Source organism: Sitodiplosis mosellana, unplaced genomic scaffold, assembly GCF_009176505.1.
Source record: "Sitodiplosis mosellana isolate CC-2019 unplaced genomic scaffold, AAFC_SMos_1.0 Smas_scaffold_4086, whole genome shotgun sequence".
Classification (NCBI taxonomy): Eukaryota; Metazoa; Arthropoda; class Insecta; order Diptera; family Cecidomyiidae; genus Sitodiplosis; species Sitodiplosis mosellana.
In genome coordinates this window covers 1-21,628 of record NW_022599328.1, presented here as the reverse complement: position 1 = coordinate 21,628, position 21,628 = coordinate 1, and the positions used below count along the sequence as shown (strand labels likewise).

Here is a 21,628-nt window from a genome sequence, read left to right as displayed (position 1 = left end):
CAATAATTACAAATTCAAAAAGCAGGAAGATGGACGGTCGTTCCAAAGCAAATGGCTCACAAACTTCGAGTGGTTGGAATATTCCAAAGAAAAAGATGCGACGTTTTGCTACGCATGCCGTCAATTTGGACTGGGCAACGTGAGTGATGTCTTCACAACGACTGGCTATGACAAATGGCAAGCGGCTTTAAGTACAGGCAAAGGATTTAAAAAGCATGAATCAACTCCATCTCATATAAGCAGCATGCTTTCATGGAAAGAGAAATTGTGTAGGTCAAGTTCAAACCAAGAAGTGTCAACTCTTTTGAATGAAACCGTTTTAGAAAAGCGACGTTATTATTTTAAAAAGATCATCTCAACGATTTTATTCTTGGCGCAAAACGAGTTGCCTTTGCGCGGGAACTGGGACAGTGCAGAAGATAAAGAAGGTGGCTTATTTAATAATTTATTCGAGTACAATTTGGAAAACGATGAACTTTTGCGTCACTGCCAAGAGCAAATGCCTGCAAACGCAACGTATACGTCTCCTCTCATCCAAAATGAAATCATTCAAATCATTGCCGATCTGTTGCGTGAGAAAATTGTTGCCGATATAAATGATTCTACCCATTGCACTTTGATGGCCGACGGAACCAAAGACAAAAACGGTCGGGAAATCATATCAATTGCGTTTCGTTATATCAAGAATGGAAAGCCAGTTGAATCACTTCTGTGTTTTGTAAAAGCTGACGACATCACAGCAAAAGGCATAACACAATTGATCATCGACCAAATCACAGAATATGACATTATTGTTGCTAAAATAATCTGCCAGTGCTATGACGGTGCGTTCGTCATGAGCGGAGATCATGGTGGTGTGCAAACATTGCTACAAGAATACTTCAAACGAAAAATCCCCTATATACATTGTTTTAATCACCGTTTGCATCTTGTCGTAATAGCTGTAGTGTCGGAAATAGACTCATGCCGGTTATTTTTCGATCAAGTTAGGCTTCTGCATAAATTTTTCAATCGTTTCAAGGTTCGAAGAGAATACGACGGAACGAACATTCCCAGACTCATTGAAACACGATGGTCCGGCCATTTAAAAGCAATTGAAACAATCGCCCAAAATTACGATGATTTGCTTGCTGCATTGGACACGATAAAAAATGGCAATGGAAAGAACTTTGATGCCGACGACATTGCATTAGCTTCAGGCCTGTCAAGTGCAATTATGGAAAAGAAGTTTTTGTTCATGCTGCATTTTTTATGTCATTTACTCAGTTTGATAGAACCAGCCAACAAAATGCTTCAAAGCCGTGAAATAGGATTTATTCAAGCGAAGCCGATAATTGAATCCGTTCACAAAACCGTGCTGGATCAAAGAACGGATGAAGCGTTCAACCGTTTTCTGCAAATCGCTGAAAAAGTAATGAGCAATTTTGAAGATTTCGAGCCGAGACCACAGAGAATTCGTCAGCGTAGCACCCGATTGAATAACTCTATCGTATTGGAGACGCTTGGGGAGCGTCACATTGAAGTAGATGCGCAAAACAACGTCGAAAAAGGACCATTGTTGCTGAAATCGCAGTATTTCAATGTAATCGATCGCGTTTCAAGTGAAATGGCTCGTCCTTCGATGAGAACACCGATATTTTGACTGCTATCGATGAAGTAAACAACATAGGTGACGACGATTTTGATCGAAATGCGCTCAAGCCGTTGAGCGAAATTAATTTGACATTGCCCTCAGAAGCCGAATTATCCGTGGTGAAACAATTTTTATCGAAAGAAAAAAACAAGCAAGGAATGTCCAAGTTAGAGAAGCTATTTCCAGTTAGAGAAGCTATGAATGATACGTATCAACTACTGGAGGCAGCTGAAACGTTTGCAAGTAGCACGGCAGTAAGTGAGTGCTCATTTTCAGCATTATCAAGAATAGACACGGTGCGTCGGATGGCGATGACGGATAAGCGCCTCTGCAATCTCACATTCTTGGCATTTGAAAAAAAAAAACTCAAAACATTGGATGACAATTCTATTATGCGAAAATTCAATGAAAAAAACAGACGTTTAAGTTTATTTTAAAGTGCAACGAATCAGGTCTTATTTTTGTTTTTGATACTTTTTCGATTTATGTAAACATTATTGAATAATATTATATTTCCTAATCAAATCAGCAATTACGTTACTGTAACATTAAATAAATATTATATTTGATCTTGAATAAAACGAATCATAATTGGTTCTCAGAAAAACGCAAAATGTATTGTTATTTTTGTTGTTGTTCGTTATCGTTTTTCAGCACCTTTGAAAATTTTCAGCGCACCACCAAAGATTTTTTTCTAGTTACGGCACTGCTTTTGGTTTGTTGTCAGTACTCTTCTTTGAATTGACATAATGCCAAAATCTCGATGCATCATGCTTGAGCGAGGATTTCATTTTGTCGTATGTTTTGTATAGTTCCGTGTTGAGTTTATCGAATTCGCGAGACGCCAAAATGTATTTCCATTCAAACGACTGATGATAGCATGATCGTCTGTAACGTTTCCATGCTTTATTTTTCCTATTTTTTAGTGTTATTAGGAATTTGTTCTTCCATGGACATTTTTGTATCGACTTGACGATGTAAGTAGGCACAAATTTGTGATGATTGTCTTTCCATGGAACAACTCGGTAAAATTGACATTTGCCAGATGTGCATTCATGTCCCTGTAGTTGGCCCGTTTGAAATTGAATGCCTTTGTTATAATATTAGCTTCAGTCGTATTATTTCCATGCCACTCAAATGTAGCCATTATCGGTGGATGATGATCTTCCACTTCCGTCAGTGCGTCAGCCTCGTTAACACGCTCAATTGAGATGTTGGTAAAATCATTAGTAAAGAACAGGTCCAATAGTCGTTCTTTTGAATCATTACGTACATGATTTACCTGATGAACTCCCATGCTCATGAATCCCTGGATGAAAGTGGCCGTGTACTCAGGTGCAAATTTAGTTGGAATCATGATTTTGTCGTCGTCGCTATCGGTTGACCATTCCACATATTCTAAGTACCGGCAATTTTTATTTCTTCACTGGAGAATTATTCGTTTTTAGTCGCAATTAGTACTCCACCGATAGTCTGTCCCCACGAAAAACAGAATATGAATCGTCAAAAAATTCAGCATTATAAATATCTTTTCTGAGTCTCAGTCAGAATTATCATATCGTAATCATGGGAAGAGGCAGCACAATTGAAGCGGTCTTCTTCGGGAAATATACTGTGACAGTTCAACAAATACAGCCAACAACTCATGTGCATCCCCATACCCAACCCCAGCCATTTTTCCGTTAACAACACCAATAAATCACCACCTCAATCACTCTCCACCATTCAGTCGTAAAGTAACAAAGAAAATACACACACAAAATGTCAACGGAATTAAAACAAGGTTGCCTGAATTCAACGCTGAAGTCATAGCTTCTGATTCACCAATATTTATGCTGTGTGATGCCTTGATGACAGAGTTCATTCTGCAGAGGTTTTCCCACCGAATTTTGCTGTGTATCGCTGCGACCGTTCAGATATAACCGAATCAAAACAAACTCAAGTAAAAAAACATGGTGGTGGTGTGTTAATAGCTATTGATAGTTCATTAAAATCGCAATTTATCAACACAGGTGAACAATATGGTGCCGAACAGATATGTGTGATGCTACCTTTGAGTGATAGGAAAGTGTTTCTCGTTGAACTGTACATCAGGCCGAACTCGCCAGTCGATGTATATAAAGCAAATATGGACTCATTAAAGCGAATTGCCGAAAACGTGAAACAAGAAGACATTCTAATAGTGTCTGGTGATTTCAATTTGCCAAAATTGAATTGGTATACTGATGATACCGATGACACCGACATTGCCATTGCAATAAGTGCCTCCTCCGAAAGGGAAATGGTTGTTTTGGACACCTGTCATGACCTGGGTCTTGTACAAATCAACAAAGACGCTAATTTGAATGGTGCTATGCTGGATTTGATTTGGACAAACTGCACCGATCTCATCAACTGTTCCAAAAGTGACTTTCATTTGCTGAATCAGGAGTCACATCACATATCGTATGAGATAAACATCGGTGAATTTGAATATAAACCGAGTAAGCAAACGAATTTGAGTTACAGAGATTTTGTGAATGCCAACTACGATGACATTAATGAATCGCTGAATACCGTCGATTGGATGAAGGTTTTTACCGGTGATGATTTTGAATCTCATATCACTAAGTTCTACGAATTGATTGATGCAAATATTTCATCGAATGTTGCACAAAAAATGAGGAAGCTATCAAATCACCCAAAATGGTTCAGTAATAACCTTATCAATTTGAAGAACAGAGTCAATAATCAACACAAATTCATTAGATCCAGACGTACTACTGAAGAAAAGAAACATGCCAAAGCAGAACACATCAAACTGAGAAAAGAATACAAAAAGAGCGCACGTTTGGCTTACAGAGAATATAAACTTGAAATGGAACACCTTATAAATGAAGATCCACAGAAGTTTTTTGAATTTGTAAATGGTTCCAAAAAATCGAATGATGATCTTCCGAATGAAATGTCCCTTGAAGATAAAAGAAGTAGTGAGAGAGGTGAGATTGCACAATTTTTCGCAACACACTTTGCTAAAGCATATACTAAACCGAATTACAGTAGGAATGAAAATTATTCTGGAGACGAGTCCTTGCTTAGAGATTTGTGTGCAAATTTTCCCACTATTCACATTACTGAGGATCTGGTTATAGAGGCGATTAATAACCTCCCCAACAACATGGTATCAGGACCTGATGGAATACCGAATATTTTTGTCAAGAAATGTACTAACACATTGCTGAAACCAATAACACACCTACTAAAGAAATCATTAGACACCGGGTTTGTACCTGAAATTTGGAAAAAATCATTCGTGAGACCGGTGCACAAAAGTGGTATTAAAACCAAAGTTGAAAACTATCGCGGCGTAGCCCTGCAATGTATTATACCCAAGCTGCTTGATTCCATAGTTGCCAAACACCTTAATTACCACATTGAGAATATTATTGATGACAGCCAACATGGATTTGTTAAGGGAAGGTCTACAACAACAAATTTAGCTGAATTTACATCGTGTGTAATGCTTGGAATGGGGAACCAAATGCAGACTGATGCAATTTACTTAGATATTGCAAAGGCCTTTGACTCAGTCAACGTCGATTTACTAATCCGCAAACTGGATATTATGGGATTGAATCAACAACTGCTCAAGTGGATCAAATCATATTTGCATGGTCGACAACAGATTGTCAAATTGAATAATGACATGTCGAGCCCCATTGAAGTTACATCGGGAACTGGACAGGGATACCCGATAGGTTCTACATTGTTTCTGCTGTTCATCATTGATTTGCCAAAACACATAAGCAACTCAATTCTTCAGTCATTTGCTGATGACACTCGCCTATGGAAACATATCAGAAATCATGACGACTGTCTGGAGTTACAAGCTGACCTGAATGAGCTTGTCGAATACTTTAATAGAAATCAGCTAAAATTCAATGTGTCCAAGACCAAATTTGTGTCCTTTTATCGAGGCCATCTGAAGTTTGACTTCAATTACTCCATCGGAAACGAAGAAATTGATCGTGTCGACGTTATAAAGGATCTAGGGGTAATACTTGATCATAAATTAAATTTTAACGCACACATTGAGTATATTACAGCCAAAGCGAAATCACGTTTAGCATGGATTAAACGATTTGGATATGAGTTTGATGATCCATGGACCATAAAGAAATTATTTTCCACTTTTGTCTTACCGATTGTGGAATACGCATCCCAAATCTGGAACCCATACACTGCTGAGAAGGTTGCTCGAATTGAATCGATACAAAAGCAGTTCTTATTGTTTGCACTACGCAAAATGAAATGGCCACAGAGATTTAGAAAACCACCGTACGATTGCCGGCTACTTGAATTACAAATGATTACGCTTGAGGAACGAAGAAAAGTAGCCCAAATATCTCTCGTTCATAGTGTGATTTGTGGACACACGTCATCCAGATACATTCTGAGCAAAATTAATTTAAGAACACCGCGACATTGGACTAGAGACACAGATTTCCTATCATTACCGACGCATCGCAATAACTATACCAAGTTCGAAACTGTCAATTATATGCTTAGTACATACAATGAATTTTATAAATACTTTGTTCCTATCAAACAGCCTAATCTACCAAATGAATGCAATAACACTCTAAAATGTGATACCTATTTAATAGATTTTAACACAAATACAAATACTGTTAAACATAGAGTAGCTGAATTTTTCAAAAGAAATAGAATTTGGAGAGAGTAAAATTAAATTGAATGAATATTCTCGTTGTAAATACTGTAAATATAACAAAATATTTATACTAAATAAACCACCTCTGGCGAAGAAACGCTGTATGGTGCAGAATAATAATAATAATAATAAGTTCTGGTAGTAGATTTTAGTGAGAAAAGCGCAGTCATCCGATATGGCATGGTTTAGTGCCATCTGTTGCGATAGCCTTGATGATTTTCTGCGCAGCGTTCGTTGTAGCAGTATCGATGGCAGTTCGGCTTCACTTGCGAGCAACAGCTCTTCTGGCAATGATTTGTACGTGATTGCCGGCGTTTCCTTTGTGGGTGCTGGTTCTTGGTGTGTCTCCAATTTGTTTGCTGAGCGTTTGCTTTGCCAACCTCGTTTTTTGGCTTGGAGCGATCGATTGTTTTGTTTTATTTCGTAGTTGGATTCGATTCCTTGGGTTGCTTTTTGGTGCCAATCAAGTTTTTTGGCTTCGTCCGGACATCAGAAGCGGATTTTCGGCCAGTTTTAGCAACCTTCGACACGAATTCTTCTGAGGTAACGCCAGTTGGCCAAACACTGCTGAACAAATCAACATACTCAGCTGGCACATCCAGTTTGAACTAGACAAAAGTCGGGTTTGGCACCTTTTTTTGTTTGGTCTCAGACTGGTGCAGGTCACGTTGTCAGTGAAGGGACAGGTGCTTTCGATCGCCTTCAAGTGACCAGCAATAACTGAAATATCAGTCACCGGATTGAATGGACTGATGTGCAATGACCGCATATTTTGTTTTTTCCCACTGGGTTTTTCGGGGACACTACCAGTCGATTTCGGAGGGATAATAAAATTGCACAAATCAACTGGGTTTTTATTTTCACTTCGTCAATTTTTCGTCGCTTCACACCCCCGCGTGGACCCAAATTCACATTAATGTAATTTGTGAGCGGCGAAGAAAAATCAATGTGTTTAGTTTGTTGTTGTTGTTGACTCAAAATACCATCGTTTTGTGCTTGTGATGATGAGCCGCCGGTCGATAGGGAATCCATGTCCAAATCAACAACTTCATGTTGATCGTCAGTTGGAATTGATGCGGGTGGCTGGTGGCATGGTGATGAAATCCAAGTTTAGTCCATCCAGCATTTTCATGATCGGAACGAGCTTTGTTTTGATGTCAGCGAGTTGTTTTTCAGTTCAATGCATTCTTTGCACGTCATTATGTAAGGTCATGCAAGCTACGTAGATACGGGAAAATAAATTTACACAGAAAAAGACAGCAAAAAACTGATTTGCACACAAAACTTAATAAAATATTAACGAAAGACACTAATTACAAATACGGTGATTTTACATTCAAGCGCGTATTGGACCACAAAGATCTCGGCGTCATCATTGACCAGAAGCTCAGCTTTGTCAAGCACATTGACGCGATCATTTCGAAAGCCACATCAGCCTTGGGATTCATCAAAATCTATCTATTTATCTATCTGATAAATTGAGTGACGACTTTTGCAGTCTCAAAGTCTTAAATTTAACGCGTAACAATTAACGCTTCACATAGCCTTTGTCCCTTTGGAAACGTTTACCAAAGGTTATCCTGGACCGTTTACTATAGACTAGTATCAAGCATTTCCATCTTGGTTGTATGACTGTTTTAGTTTTCATGTTCCTACTATTGTGAATACCGCATGATGTACGAAAAGAGCCAGGTTTTTAACGAGGCGAGAACTGATAGTTGTCGAAACCTATTGCTACTAATTGTTTGTTATTTTAAATATATATAACAGTCTTGCACTCTTTACCGGCCAAACCTCAATCAAAACCCACATTATATTCAGCCAGAGCTTGGCGGTGTTTAATAAAATAAAATGAAATAAAAGGTTTTGTTACGACATAACCGACGTTCAAACGCTCAAAACACCATACTATTGGGTCCGTGCATTAAAAATGTCACATTTTTTTGCAAAAATTATTTGTTTATTCTGAATCAGTGGTACAATCTTCTTTAATTAAAGTACTGCCCATCTGCAGCGACACATTTTTCCCATAATTCAGGCAATTTATGGATTCCATCCCAAAAAAACTGCGCCGGCTTGGCGGCCAAGAACGAATCAAGCCAATTTTTGACTTTTTGAAAACAAGTGAACCGTCCTCCACTTAGGTGATATTGAATCGACTGAAACCAGTGGTAGTAAGAAAGCGCAATGTCTGGAGATTACAGCGGGGGCATGAAAGATTTTCAAAATTAATAGCTTCTTAGAAATTTTGGACTTGATAGACAAAAAGTCATTAAAAAAATTTCCTCAAAAATTCGCTTTTTTTGCGGCGATAAGTCAATTTTTCGATTTTGCTGTCAGAAATTGGTATATACCGATTAGTTTCTGTTGGGAACGATAAAAGCTAACATTTTGATAAATTTCTACCACCACCATATCTGCCCCACCCCCGCAAATATGGCAAATCGCCCAATTTCGAGCATTTTTGAGATTGCAGCGCCATCTATAACGTCAATCAAAATATGGTTTTTTATGCTTGAGTCTATCGAGAAGGGTCCATTCTTCATAATCAGTGTGAACCCGATACAAGAATAATCTTTTTTTCACAATTTTTCCGTGTGAAAAAAACAGCTCCCGCAAATGATCTTTCATTGGAACGAAATTCGACATGATCTCGGCTGAATAAATATTTTTGTTTACACTTCGGCGAAATGACAGGTGTCGTTTTTTGAAGTCTGTCACTAGGCCTTTCATGTGAAATTGGTAACAGTACTGCCCGATGCAATATTGTACTAGTTACGACATCTTCCAAAAAAGTGACATTATTAATGCACGGGCCCAATACGCACTGGTTCAGTCTCATCTTGAGTACTGCAACGTTGTATGGCTGCCAACTTATGCCATACATATCGACAAAATCGAGAGCGTTTTGAGGAAATTCACCCAGTTCGCCCGAAGAGAATACCGTACAGCGGCCAACGGCTACAGTATCACCGACTACAACAAACGACTTGAGGCGTTGAACATGACATCGTTGGAGCGTAGAAGAGTGAATGCATCTATTGTATTCATGTACGACATCATGAATGGGATCGCAAATTGTCCCAATGTACGTAACGACATAGCAATTGGAGAGAGCGTACGTATCTTACGGCACACAGACTACCTCAAGATTAAAGATAAGCTCATGGACAAACAAGTCCTAATGAACAGATTAATACATACAGTACGCCCCCGCAAATTAGAAATGAAATGTCCCGAGACCATTTCCAATTTGCGGAGTTTTCTAATTTCTGAGTTTTTTTTCAATTTCATCCAAAAACGGTGTATCAAATGAAAAACTGACATTCCCCCGATTTGCTTAATTGAAAACAATATATTGAACACTGTTCAATCAAGTATTGTATGTAAATAAATGCTATAAGCAGTTATTTTAGTGATTATAAATATAAAGTAAGTCTGTTAGTATTTTACTGGATAAACTACTCCTCGGAACAAACCGAAATAAATGATGACCGGCTGTTCTTATTATATCAAAACGTTAGCATTCTATATACAATTTTGTATATGCAAATTCTCTGATGGAACAAATCGGTTTCGATTTGTTAATGATTGATGATTGATGATTGACGCAGACAATATGGAACAGATTACTCTTGACTTAATTTTTAACTTCATGGTAAACGTCAAAAATCTTAAGCTGATCTGCTAATATAGTTATTCAACGAAATGGAAAAGACTTTCATTACGTTTTTTCATTAAAAATGAAGTAAATTTCCCTTTGTCTTGAATGAAATGATTCGGAAACCCCGTAAATTAGAAATGAACCCCGGAAATTAGAAATTTTCCATACAAATTTTCAAACCTGAAATTCATTTCTAATTTCTGAGATTTTCTAATTCTCGGGTTTCTAATTTGTGGGGGCGCACTGTAGCTCAATATTCATATACGATCAAATATAATATAAAATTAAATAAAACTGAAGACCAAACGAGTATTGAAAAAAATAAACATGTTACGATGACAGCTGTCATACGCTGATGATGAATATTGTTTCATAATCGTTTTTATATAATTCCAATTGATTTGTTTTCACTGTTTCGTTTTACTTCCATCGCGACGTTATAAATGACTGGAACTACACACAAATGGGGCCCAAATTCAACCGTGTAACGCTGGATTAAAGTTTAAACGATTTCGTCAAGAGTAATTATCGAAGAAGTTTCATCTTTTAATATATTTGCGTTAACGATTGCTTCTACGATTTTTTGAAGTATTTATTTATTTTTTTTTACTAGATCAACTCAGCAACCCATCAGCTAATAATATATCCATTTGCTTATAATTTGGTCTCAAATCGACTTTTTCATTGAAAAATTCACTCAAATTGAAGATTTTACACATAAAACTCTGAACTGAGTAGAGAAGTTGGTATATTTTGGATTATTTCTTCAAAAAATAAAAGCCATTGATGTTGGAATGCAGAATAAGGCATTTTTGAAGTGGAAAAAGTGATTTTCTGTATAAAATATGGCGAGTTGAAAACATAAGCTGGAACAGGGCCATTTTTCGGCATTTTAGGCTCATCAAACAGGATTGAGATAAGTCTAAATCGATTTCTCGTCCAAAATTACGTGAAAATAGACTCATAGCAGGCCACCATAGGTGAGTTTTCTGTGCCATAAGTGTGATTTTGTATGCGGATTTTGACGTTTCGTTTGTTCTATGAAGAAAAGTAAGTTTCAGACCAAATTTATAGGTAAACCGATGTTCAAATGGTAATATTTTAATGTATTCTGACGAAAAAATAGCGGTTTACTCAGTCAAAAACATCGTAACAGGTCATTTCCGACCATTTTTTCCACAAAAACGCTGAAAAATAAGATATGATCTACTTTCCGAGGCTAAATACAAAAAATTGAATGGTCAATACACGAAGTTTGAATTTCTTATCTAAAGCGGCGCGACATGAGCCATCTTTTGACGCGAAAAAAACATGTCAAAAATAACACCGTGTTCTTGACTTTTTTCACTTTTTTTACTTTGAACCCATTTTTGGGAGCTCCAATGGGGTCGAAGGGCCCCATCGATTCCCTTTCCAACGGTACCAAGGTCTTGGAAATGTGTCAACTAATTCTCAGTTAGTTTTCAATTGCCGTAAACCCATTTTTTCGATTTTTTCAATTTTTCGAAAAATTTACACTGGGTGAACTCGAAAATGTGGGCCACTTACAGGCCCAAGATTTTGGTTTTCTCATTTTCTACCGAAAACAAGACTCCATGCAAATTTTCAGCCAATTCGCAGAGGGTCGATCCAATTCTTAACTGATTTCGTGTGGAATGGTCGATATATGGTGCAGAATAATAATAATAATAATGAAAAGAAAAAAGTCGATTTTTATGAAAAATCTACTCTCTTAAATTTCACATCAAATGCAATTTCTCAAAAATCCGGCCAACCGATTTTAACCAAAAACTGCGAGTTTGAAGCCGGTTACCATACCAAAAAATAGCATATGCCATATATCTGGGAAAGTTCGTATTTCAAAGTTCTCGGCATCGGCCCATTGATGAACGAAATTGGTACGAAAAGTCGCATTCTACGATGAAAATTTTGCCGAAAATACACATTGACTGGCTGTAAAAGGCCATCTCCGCTCATTTCTGACGAGCAATTGATTAAAAGTGGTTACAATGCGACCTGATGCCATTTAATGGTTGAAAAATATGTCGGATTGAAGTGAATTTTTCAACTCGTATAATTCGCACTGAAAATGATATTTTTGTTCGAAATACACCTCTGACGATGTTTTCGTCTTGGAAAACTGCTTTTTTTTTGTAAAAATAATGGGAGTCTACGAACACTTGAATACCCAATTCGTTGTTATTTTGGTCATACACCAATATTTCTGCATCTGAATGTATGAAATTGATGTCTTTTTTGGGGATACATAAAAAATGCGCTTCCCAGAGCTTTGGTAATTGGCAACAAATATTTTTTAATGAAATGATAAGGCTGAGTCCAAATGCTCGGCTATAAAATTTATAGCCGGCTAGAAAAATTTAAATCCGTCTTTCGCCATGTGTAGGTAGCTTTGTCATCTCAGGTTATTTAATTCTGGGCTATTACAAGCCACTGGACCCAAATCAACATATAGTTTGAGGCATTTGTCGCTGTAATGACAATTTTCATTTTTTTTTTCGTTTTTTTCGCATTTTTCGGGGAAATTTTGGGTGGATGAAATGAATTAGGACGAATAATGAAGACTTGACCCAAAAATTTGAGCAATTTTATCGATTTTTTTTTATTTTCTTGATTTTTTCGGAAAAAATTGATTTTTCTGAAATTGTTTTTTTCCGACTTTTCTTTATTTTTCTTGGAAAATTTTAATCGAATGGAACATTTTAGTACCTAAAAAGAAGTTTTACATCAGAAATTTTCATTTTTTTCGATTTTTTGTAAATTTTTGTAACAATTTCAAAGGCCCATAACTTCCGTAGATTGAGTCTAATACAAGCTTCACGAAAGTGGCGCCCCTAAAAACGCATCTGATTTGCATTGTACATGCAAGCGGTTCGAACTAACAAATTACAACAACAAATACTACTGACAGGCTCAACTCTCGATAACTTCTCAACTCGCCTAGAGGTTTTAAACTGATACATATATCTATAGGTGAGATTGAGAGTAGTGTATGTTTCACTGACTTTGTTATGAAAGAGAAGAGTAAGTTCTTTCGACTTGAAAGTGATCAAAGGCGAGTATGTTCATTTTTGGCGGGTCTTCACGTCTTTTTGCGGTTTTCGTGGAACTGATAAGGAATAACAACTGGGTCTCTTCGGCAAAGTTTTAGTACTCGAGATCCTCTATAACTTGGCTCTATAACAAAGCTTATTAGCTTTGACCTGTTATTACTTTATAATGGAAACTACCGTTTGTGTCAATGTATTTGCGAAAATCAGAATACTTTTTTATGTCTTTCGGTCTCTACTAAATTGTAAATTTATATGTACCAACAGGGACTTGTTAGACTAGACGTAAAACTTTTTTTGAATATATCACTTCTCTGATAAATTGGAAGATGACTATTGCAGTCATTAAGGCCGACAATAATATGTTCAACGCTCCAGTTAGTCTATCTTTTCTCAAACGCGTTGTTAGATTATCTTGAACCGTTGACAATTCAGCTTACTACTCATTTCCTTGTATTGGTTAGGTTTCTTTGTGTTAAATTTTATAGACCAAACCCTAAATTCAAATCGAGAAAGACCGCTTTACCCTATGTTGTACAAACACGAAAAGATCAGGTTTTTCACGACTCTTGGAGTCGTTTTCCTGCAAACCAAAATATTCAGCCAGTTTTTGGCGGTGTAAAAAAATAAATAAATAAATAAATATTGGGTCAATTCGAAAGTTTCCGCCGTTTTTTTTGTCTAAAAATACATTTATTGCAAAATAAATTGAAAATGTACATTAACCAATGTATTCGCCATCGTTAGCTATGACTTCCCGCCATCTTTCTGGCAGCTTGTGGATTCCTCGTGTGAAGCTATCCAGTCATCTATCCATTTTCGTACTTCTTCTTCATTTTGAAAGCGTACTTCGGACAGGGCCATTTGCATCGAACGGAACAAGTAGTAGTCAGAAGGAGCAAGGTCTGGAGAGTACGCGGGCTGATCAAGCCGATCCCAATCGAGCTGCTCTATCTTTTGTTTGACGATTTTTGCACGATGTGGCCTCGCATTGTCATCGTGGAACAAACTTTTGTGGTGTTTTCGGGCTATTAATGGCCGTTTTTCGTTCAATGCACGTGCCAAACTGACCAATTGGCGTCGATAGCGTTCCTTATCGATCGTTTGATCTGGATTCAGCAGCTCATAATATACGACTCCTTTCATATCCCACCAGATTCATAGCATGATCTTATGGCAATGAATATCTCGTTTTGGTTGTGATGGTGCCGGTTGGCTTGGATCAACATACGCTGCCTTACGTTTGGGGTTCTCATAATAAACCCATTTTTCATCGCCGGTAACAATCCGATACAAAGAACTGTTTCTTTTGTGCTCTGCAAGATGTTTTGTGCATTGTGCATGCATATCGCGTCACGACTTTTGGATGGCAAAACGCTTTAAAGCTTGACTTGAAGACTAAATTCAAAAGTCGTGACGCGATTTTTTTCCTTATTGTAAATAAATTTTCACAATAGTGAATGCGAAAAACACTTTTGAACTTCGTTCCCAGTAATACAGCGTCCTAGCGTCACTCAAAATGATATCAGTCATTTTGAGTGATAAATCCACGCACAGGAGCGTCACTCCATTTTAACCTCGTCTAGAGGTTTTTCATCTGATATCACTACTTTTGTAAGGCTTTTTTTTCGGGAAAATACATTTTTACAGAAGTATGTCTATTTTAAGGTCTTAATATCAGGAAATTGCAATTTTCTGGGTAACACATTGGCATTCTAATTTCACAAGTTCTGGAGATTGCACTATCTAATTTCCACTACCATTGAAAAAGTCCCAATTTCCTCTAATTGCACATTATAAAATGCGGTAAAATATGATTAAATTTCAAAATAACCATAAAAAGAGTGTTGAAACGATTGTATCTCTCATTATTTCATTAAAAGATATCATTTCCCATCCACCAAAGCTCTGGAAAGTGCATTTTCTATGTATCCCCCGAGCAAAAGTTCAATTTCATACATTCAGATGCAAAAAATGCTGTATTATGACCAAAATGACAACGAAATGGATATTCAAAAGTTCGTGGACTCCCATTATTTTCACGAGAAAATAGCAGTTTCCTAAGACCAAAACGACATAAGAGGTGTATTTCACGTGTTTTCCGAACAAAAATATCATTTTCAGCGAAAATAGAGCAAGTTGAAAAATTCACTTCAATCCGACCTATTTTTCGACCATGAAATGCCCTCAGATCGCATTAGGACCACTTTTAATCGATTGCTCGTCGAGAATTGAGCCGATATAGAAGAACTTCGAAATACAAATTTTCCCGGATATATGGCATATGCCATTTTGTTGGTATGGTGGCCGGCTACAAACGCTCAGTTTTTGGTAAAAGATTGTCGGGCTGATTTTTGAGAAATCGCCTTTGGTGTGAAATTTAAGGGGGTCGATTTTTTATATAAATCGACTTTTTTTTTTTATATCACATAAACATTGGCATGTGTGTATGGAACTTTTTGAAGGTTATGAAGGTTATGAAGGTTCTCAAATGATAACCAGCTGAGTTTGCCCCATGGGCGTCTAAGTTGATCTAGTATGCAAAATAAATACTTGAAAAAATCGTATACATGCAGGCTAGCGAAGCCATAGCCAGCTCTCCTGTTATGCAAATGTCAATCTGAGCACGGGTTTTGATATGGCCCGACACCAGCTACAACTAAGGCATATGCGCATCGGAAACCGAAGAAGGTACGGACAGACGAACGGACGCACATCCAAATCAATACTTTCATAGAAAATCAAGATCAAACTGCCAATGCCCATAACTTTTTCTTTTTTGGACCAATCGGGGCACTTAGACTGGCGTTGGAAAGGTGGCGAGGGGGAGCTTTTCTTGGACACCTCAGACCACCCCCTGGGTACCCCCTTCGTAAGATATGGGTATAGATTTGAAAATTTATCGAAATTTTCCAACCGCTATATTTTTGTCTAGACCACACTTTAGGCATGGGGGATATGGTGTTTCCGACTATTCGGGCCAAGACCTTTCCAACGGTACCTAAGATGCCGGGGCCCAAATAGTGCCCTGAGAAAATAGCATACTTACTGTATATATACTCGTGACGCAAAAACTGGCATTTTTTATATTTGGCTTGAAATGCACAGTCTATGGTGCGTCACTTGTCGGACTACCGTCCTCCGTGATATGGTAATTTTATACAATAAATAGTCTTTCTCGATTGGTATAACAATTTGGTCTAAAAAGCATTGACACAAGATAACCTAACCAATACATGGAAATGCATAGATAGCCGAAATGTAAACTGTCCAATATAGCCTAACTTAAACGTGTAAAAAATGAAAGACTAACTGAAGCGTTAACACTGTAGTGACGGCCCTAATGACTGCAAAAGTCATCATTCAATTTATCAAGAGGTGATACATTGAAGAATCACCTCTTTATAAATTTTGTCTTTATAAATTTTGCTTTTTTATTTGCGTGATTTTATTTTATTTTATTTTATTAAACACCGCCAAGCTCTGGCTGAATATAATGTGTAATTGAGGTTTGGCCGGAAAAGAGTGCAAGACTGTTACATATTTAAAATAATAAACAATTAGTAGCAATAGGTTTCGACAACTATCAGTTCTCGCCTCGTTAAAAACCTGGCTCTTTTCGTACATCATGCGGTATTCACAATAGTAGGAACATGAAAACTAAAACAGTCATACAACAAGATGGAAATGCTTGATATTAGTCTATAGTAAACGGTCCAGGATAACCTTTGGTAAACGTTTCCAAAGGGACAAAGGCTATGTGAAGCGTTAATTGTTACGCGTTAAATTTAAGACTTTGAGACTGCAAAAGTCGTCACTCAATTTATCAGATAGATAAATTGATGAGAAGTTTTACGTCGGTTAAGGCAGATCCATGTTGATTGCAGAGTGCATTGAGTTGACATGGACCATGATTTGAAACGTATGGTAAATAATTCAAAATTGACTTCAAAGATAAGAATATCAACTCGCCAACTCGTGGATGGCTACAACAAAGCACAAAATCAAAAAAATAAAAATTTACAATAAATAATTTGGGCGAAAACCTCATCAGTTGCGCGTAAACCGTATAAACCGGGCTAGACGGTACTACAACATACTCTACTTTAACGCCAACAGAATCATCAGAAAACATACTCGCCTTTTCAAAAATATAAATCGGAGAAAAAACATACTCCAGCCTCAATATCACCCATAGATATACAGCGGGAAGAACAATTTTCAGCAAGAGACAATAAAATATTTGCAGTTTTGTTGTTTCTCATTATGTGAAATTGAATTTTTTCACAATTGTCGTTTACCACAATATCTTGCAGCCTGGGATCTTATCATATTTTGTTAAAAAAAAACTTTCAGCGACAGCAGGCGCGAGTGACGAAAGCACTCAGTTGCTGAAAGTCGAACTCGCCTATATATACACGCAATTTCGAACTTTTTTTCTAAGAGGCCAACTGGAATGAGTGAAGTATCGGTTGGAAGCCCCCATTCATAGGCCCGGAAAATGCATTCAAACTTTGGAATCGACCAACCACCTCCACAGAAATAGCCACTTGATAATTATGGACAATTCCCAGATTTTCCCATTTACCGGAGTTGAACGTCCACGATACCAAGGACGTCGAAATTGGACCATTCGTTCAAGATTTATGGCCATTCGAAAATTTTCTTTGGCATCTCCGCCAATTATTCTGAGATAATAGTTTTGTCTGTCCGTCCGTCCGTCCGTACTTTTTGTCCGATCTTTTTCAAACTTTCAGAGATTGAAGAATTTAAAAAATGGACTCCGTGCCCAACCCTGTCAACCGATTTCAGACTTTTGCCACATGTGACATCGTTGAAAAGGTCTCGAGGCCAGCTATCAAATGACACCTATAAGTTGAAAAAATTCAGTTGGCATAGTCTTATGGGCTGAAGACCCAAAAAATGGCCATCTGACCTTACAGAAATCAGCCATTTTGTCGAAAACGGTTCCGACGATTTTTCTCAAAATTGCCTTGATTTTAGCCCCAAATTAGAGCTAAAAATTTTACGTATGGCACATATCTGGCAAAATTCGTTTCTTCGAGATATGGCACTTGGAAGTTGGAAAAAACATGGAAAATCGCAAAAAACTGACAAAAAGTTATTTTTCTGGAGTAAATGCGTGCGCTACAGTAGTTGAATATTGATGGAAATTAATTTTACATTGATATCAATGAAATGTCTTGCGATGTCGACCATTCACAGAGTCTGTTTATATCATAATATCAAGTAAAATTGTGGAAAATTGAACTTTTTCTTGAGGTTTCAAATTTATTACGTTCATAGTCAAATGTGTCACATTCGCTGACTCTTAACTTTATTGCAAATTCTAAAAACAGTAGATATCAAATTAAAAACTTTCCCAAAGTCAATGCTCGTGCCGAAAGCGAACACAAAACGTGTGATATCAATTTTAAAAACTCATTTCGGAGCGATTTTAATTCGCCCATTTTGCATTCATCTAACTAGGTTATACATCGCTCTGAAATGATTTTTTAAAATTGATATCACACGTTTTGTGTTCGCTTTCGGCACGAGCATTGACTTTGGGAAAGTTTTTTATTTGATTGAATACACAAATAGTATTAATGAAAATTTGGGCAATAAGCAAAGTAACTGAATCAGTAACTGATATTCGGGTTAATATTAGCGTACTCATATGCATACTTCAAAATATTTTTCTTAATGAAAGTATATTATATATATTATATATACCTTTTTCACACCTCGATATGTATACACATAAAGTTCTTTGCCGAAATTGAAACAAATTTTGTCACTTAAACATTGCTGTGGCGTTTGCAGAGCTGTGTCCAAAATACCATTTACCACCGATGATGCAGCCACATTTGAAGTTGCTACCGTATTTTGTGACACTACCTGTGGACAAACAAATTCAAACATTTCTATGGTGAATGAACATATCATTTTAACTGATAAAAATATTTACCGGATTCGTAGCAACAGAATTTGTGGAGTTATTTACATTTGGTGTCGTTCCAGGATTTGATAACTTAGTTATATCAACATTTTGTTTAGCCGGAAGGAGTGAAACACGTACTTGAGGATTGTTCTGATTTGATTGATATCCAACACGATTGGGTCGTGAATACTCCGATAACGTTATGAGTCGATAGGTTCCTTCGCGTGTGATAAACTGAGTTTTCAAGTCGTCTTTTCCATTTTGATCCATCTTCTTTTAAATATTTGATGAGCTGTAACAAATATCGATAATAATTCAAAAAAAAATCTATTTACCATCTAGTTGCCATTACTTATTTTCATTAAATAACATTACGATAAATTGATTGAACACAATGCTTATTGTATGAAGTGTGTTTAGAATAGAATGTTTGATATTCGTGTTTGGAATAGATTGTTGAATTATTTTTTTTCCAATGAAAACTTGATCATTTAAAAAAAATACGTGACTTTTCATTTATACTCTAATGAAGAATTAAATTGTGTTTTGGCTTTAGAAGAAAATATGTGACAACTAATAAAAGTTTTGACGGGCTAGTAGCACAAGTGTGAAGTTAGATGTGTGTTGTTGAAATGAAAAGTGTCACATAAACTTGTCAGTTGGATAGCGAAAATATCAGATATTTTCCAAATTTCAAGTCTGGAATTTTCTTTATGTATGCTATTAAAAAAAATTTGTTCAAGAAGAAATCATTTATTATTTATATCACGGCTCAAATGGTTTATATGACGTTTGCGTGTCAACAATAAATAGACACAGAACAAAAGCGAAAAGGTAGAATGTTTGATATTCGTGTTTTTTATTAACCTCACAAAAATATTCATTTTATTCATATCAACAGTTTCTTGTGTAATCGCACTTGTTCGATCCTTTATTGTTATATGAAATGAGAGTATAGCTTAGGTAAGCTACATATAATTAGCTTTGTTTTCACATTATTACATTATTTATATTTTTTCTATATTCAAGGAAAAAGCCATTACTTCAAGATGATCTCTTCTTATTGGAACAAGGGTTTCAGTCTCCAAAAATCAACTCGTTATTTCACAATTTTTTCCGCTAAATATTCATCCGGTACTAAGCTTTTTTTCGAAAATATTCATAGAGGCTTGATTAGAGTCTCAGGCGATGAAGTACATGAATTCTTGCAAGGCCTCATCACGAACGATATTTCCCATATCAATAATACATCTAATAGAGATAATGCAATGTTTACAATGTTTCTGAACAAACAGGGTCGTGTGTTATATGATACAATAATATATAGACAGAGAAATGAGAAAACATCATGCATCATCGAATGTGACCGCACAATTGAAGAACAACTAAAACAACATTTATTGCATTTTCGATTTCGAAAAAATATAAATATAGATATTATAACACAAGAGATGAATATTTGGGCTTGCTTCCAGGATTTCCACGATCTTCATAGAAACACGAAAAATAATTTTCAAGTTACACATCAACATGAATATTGGAAATTGGGTGCTATTATTTGTTCTGATCCCAGACTCCAACTGGGTTTAAGAATAATAACACCAAAATATTTACAAATTCCAGACTTTCAACATATAAATGATGATAGAAAGTGTGTTCTTCCAAATACTTCATATAACTACAAGAAACTTCGATATATTCATGGAATTAGTGAAGGAATAGTGGCTTATCTTGGATAATCTTACCTCACAAATGTTGGACTGTTCTAACTATGACGAACCAATATTAAATGAAAAGGACCAAATTATTGGCAAACTGAAGGGAATTCAGGATGAGTTTGGTATTGGCCTTTTGAAAATCGATTTGGCGCTGTCTTCGAAGCATCTTAAAATTGGAAGTTTGAATGCATCAACCTATCGTCCGACATGGTGGCCACAAAAAAAAAAACTAAAATATGTTTTGCTTCTATAATTGAATAGTATTTTCTATTTCTCAAATTTAGTTTAAATTTTCACACAAATTTTTGCCATGTCGAAATTACAAGTTAAGTGTTGGAATTTCCAGTTCGAAAATACTGCATTTTTATTTATTTATTTACATCGCCAAAAACTGGGTGAATATATAGTTTTGCAGGAAAATGACTCCAAGAGAAAGACAAAACATGAAAATGTCTAATGAAAGCCAACTGTCAACGGTTCAAGATAATCTAACTACACGTGTGAAAAGAGATAGACTAACTGGAGCGTTAAATATTAATGGAATAACTGCAAAAGTCATCGTTCAATTTATCAAGTAGATGATAAATTGAGGAGAAGTTTTACGTCTAATCTAACAAGTCCCTGTTGGTAGTTTTTAATTTACAATTCAGGTCGAGACCGAAAGATATAAACAAATTAATAAATTTTGTAGAACAAACATTGACATAATTTTATTTAGTTTCCATTATTATTATTCTGCACCATACAGCGTTTCTTCGCCAGAGGGTGTTTATTTGGTATAAATATTTGGTTGCATATTTACAATATTTATAATGTATTCATTATTTCTTTAGTTTCTCCAAGTTTATTTATTTATTTATTTATTTCACCGCCAAAAACTGGCTGAATAT

At 36.3% G+C, this 21,628-nt stretch overlaps 3 protein-coding genes across 8 annotated transcripts; 2 read left to right on the top strand and 1 right to left on the bottom strand.

Moving 5' to 3' along the window:
• The first annotated feature begins 244 nt into the window (after window positions 1-244).
• Window positions 245-1,642, top strand: LOC129572081 (zinc finger protein 862-like). Its single transcript, XM_055451995.1, has one exon. The coding sequence runs from the start codon at window positions 245-247 to the stop codon at window positions 1,640-1,642; it is 1,398 nt and encodes a 465-aa protein (XP_055307970.1).
• A 712-nt stretch (window positions 1,643-2,354) lies between these two features.
• Window positions 2,355-19,661, bottom strand: LOC129572079 (WD repeat-containing protein 20-like). 6 transcript variants are annotated; one of them, XM_055451992.1, is made up of 4 exons: window positions 19,356-19,661; window positions 19,048-19,293; window positions 18,813-18,977; window positions 2,355-3,106 (listed from the first exon to the last, which is right to left on the bottom strand). In XM_055451992.1, exons 1-4 carry the CDS (start codon window positions 19,356-19,358, stop codon window positions 3,068-3,070), a joined length of 453 nt encoding a protein of 150 aa, XP_055307967.1. In that variant the 5' UTR covers window positions 19,359-19,661; the 3' UTR covers window positions 2,355-3,067. The 6 variants fall into 6 exon arrangements, with proteins under 6 accessions (XP_055307967.1, XP_055307963.1, XP_055307962.1 ...); XM_055451988.1 differs by lacking the exon at window positions 2,355-3,106 and adding an exon at window positions 13,704-14,392 and having other exon boundaries at window positions 19,048-19,290; XM_055451987.1 differs by lacking the exon at window positions 2,355-3,106 and adding an exon at window positions 13,705-14,392.
• Window positions 19,662-19,726: 65 nt separating this feature from the next.
• Window positions 19,727-21,092, top strand: LOC129572080 (putative transferase CAF17 homolog, mitochondrial). Its single transcript, XM_055451993.1, is given in 4 exon segments — window positions 19,727-19,854; window positions 19,922-19,983; window positions 20,050-20,750; window positions 20,752-21,092. Coding segments are annotated over 2 exon segments (921 nt in total). The 5' UTR covers window positions 19,727-19,854; window positions 19,922-19,983; window positions 20,050-20,069; the 3' UTR covers window positions 20,992-21,092.
• Window positions 21,093-21,628: the final 536 nt, after the last annotated feature.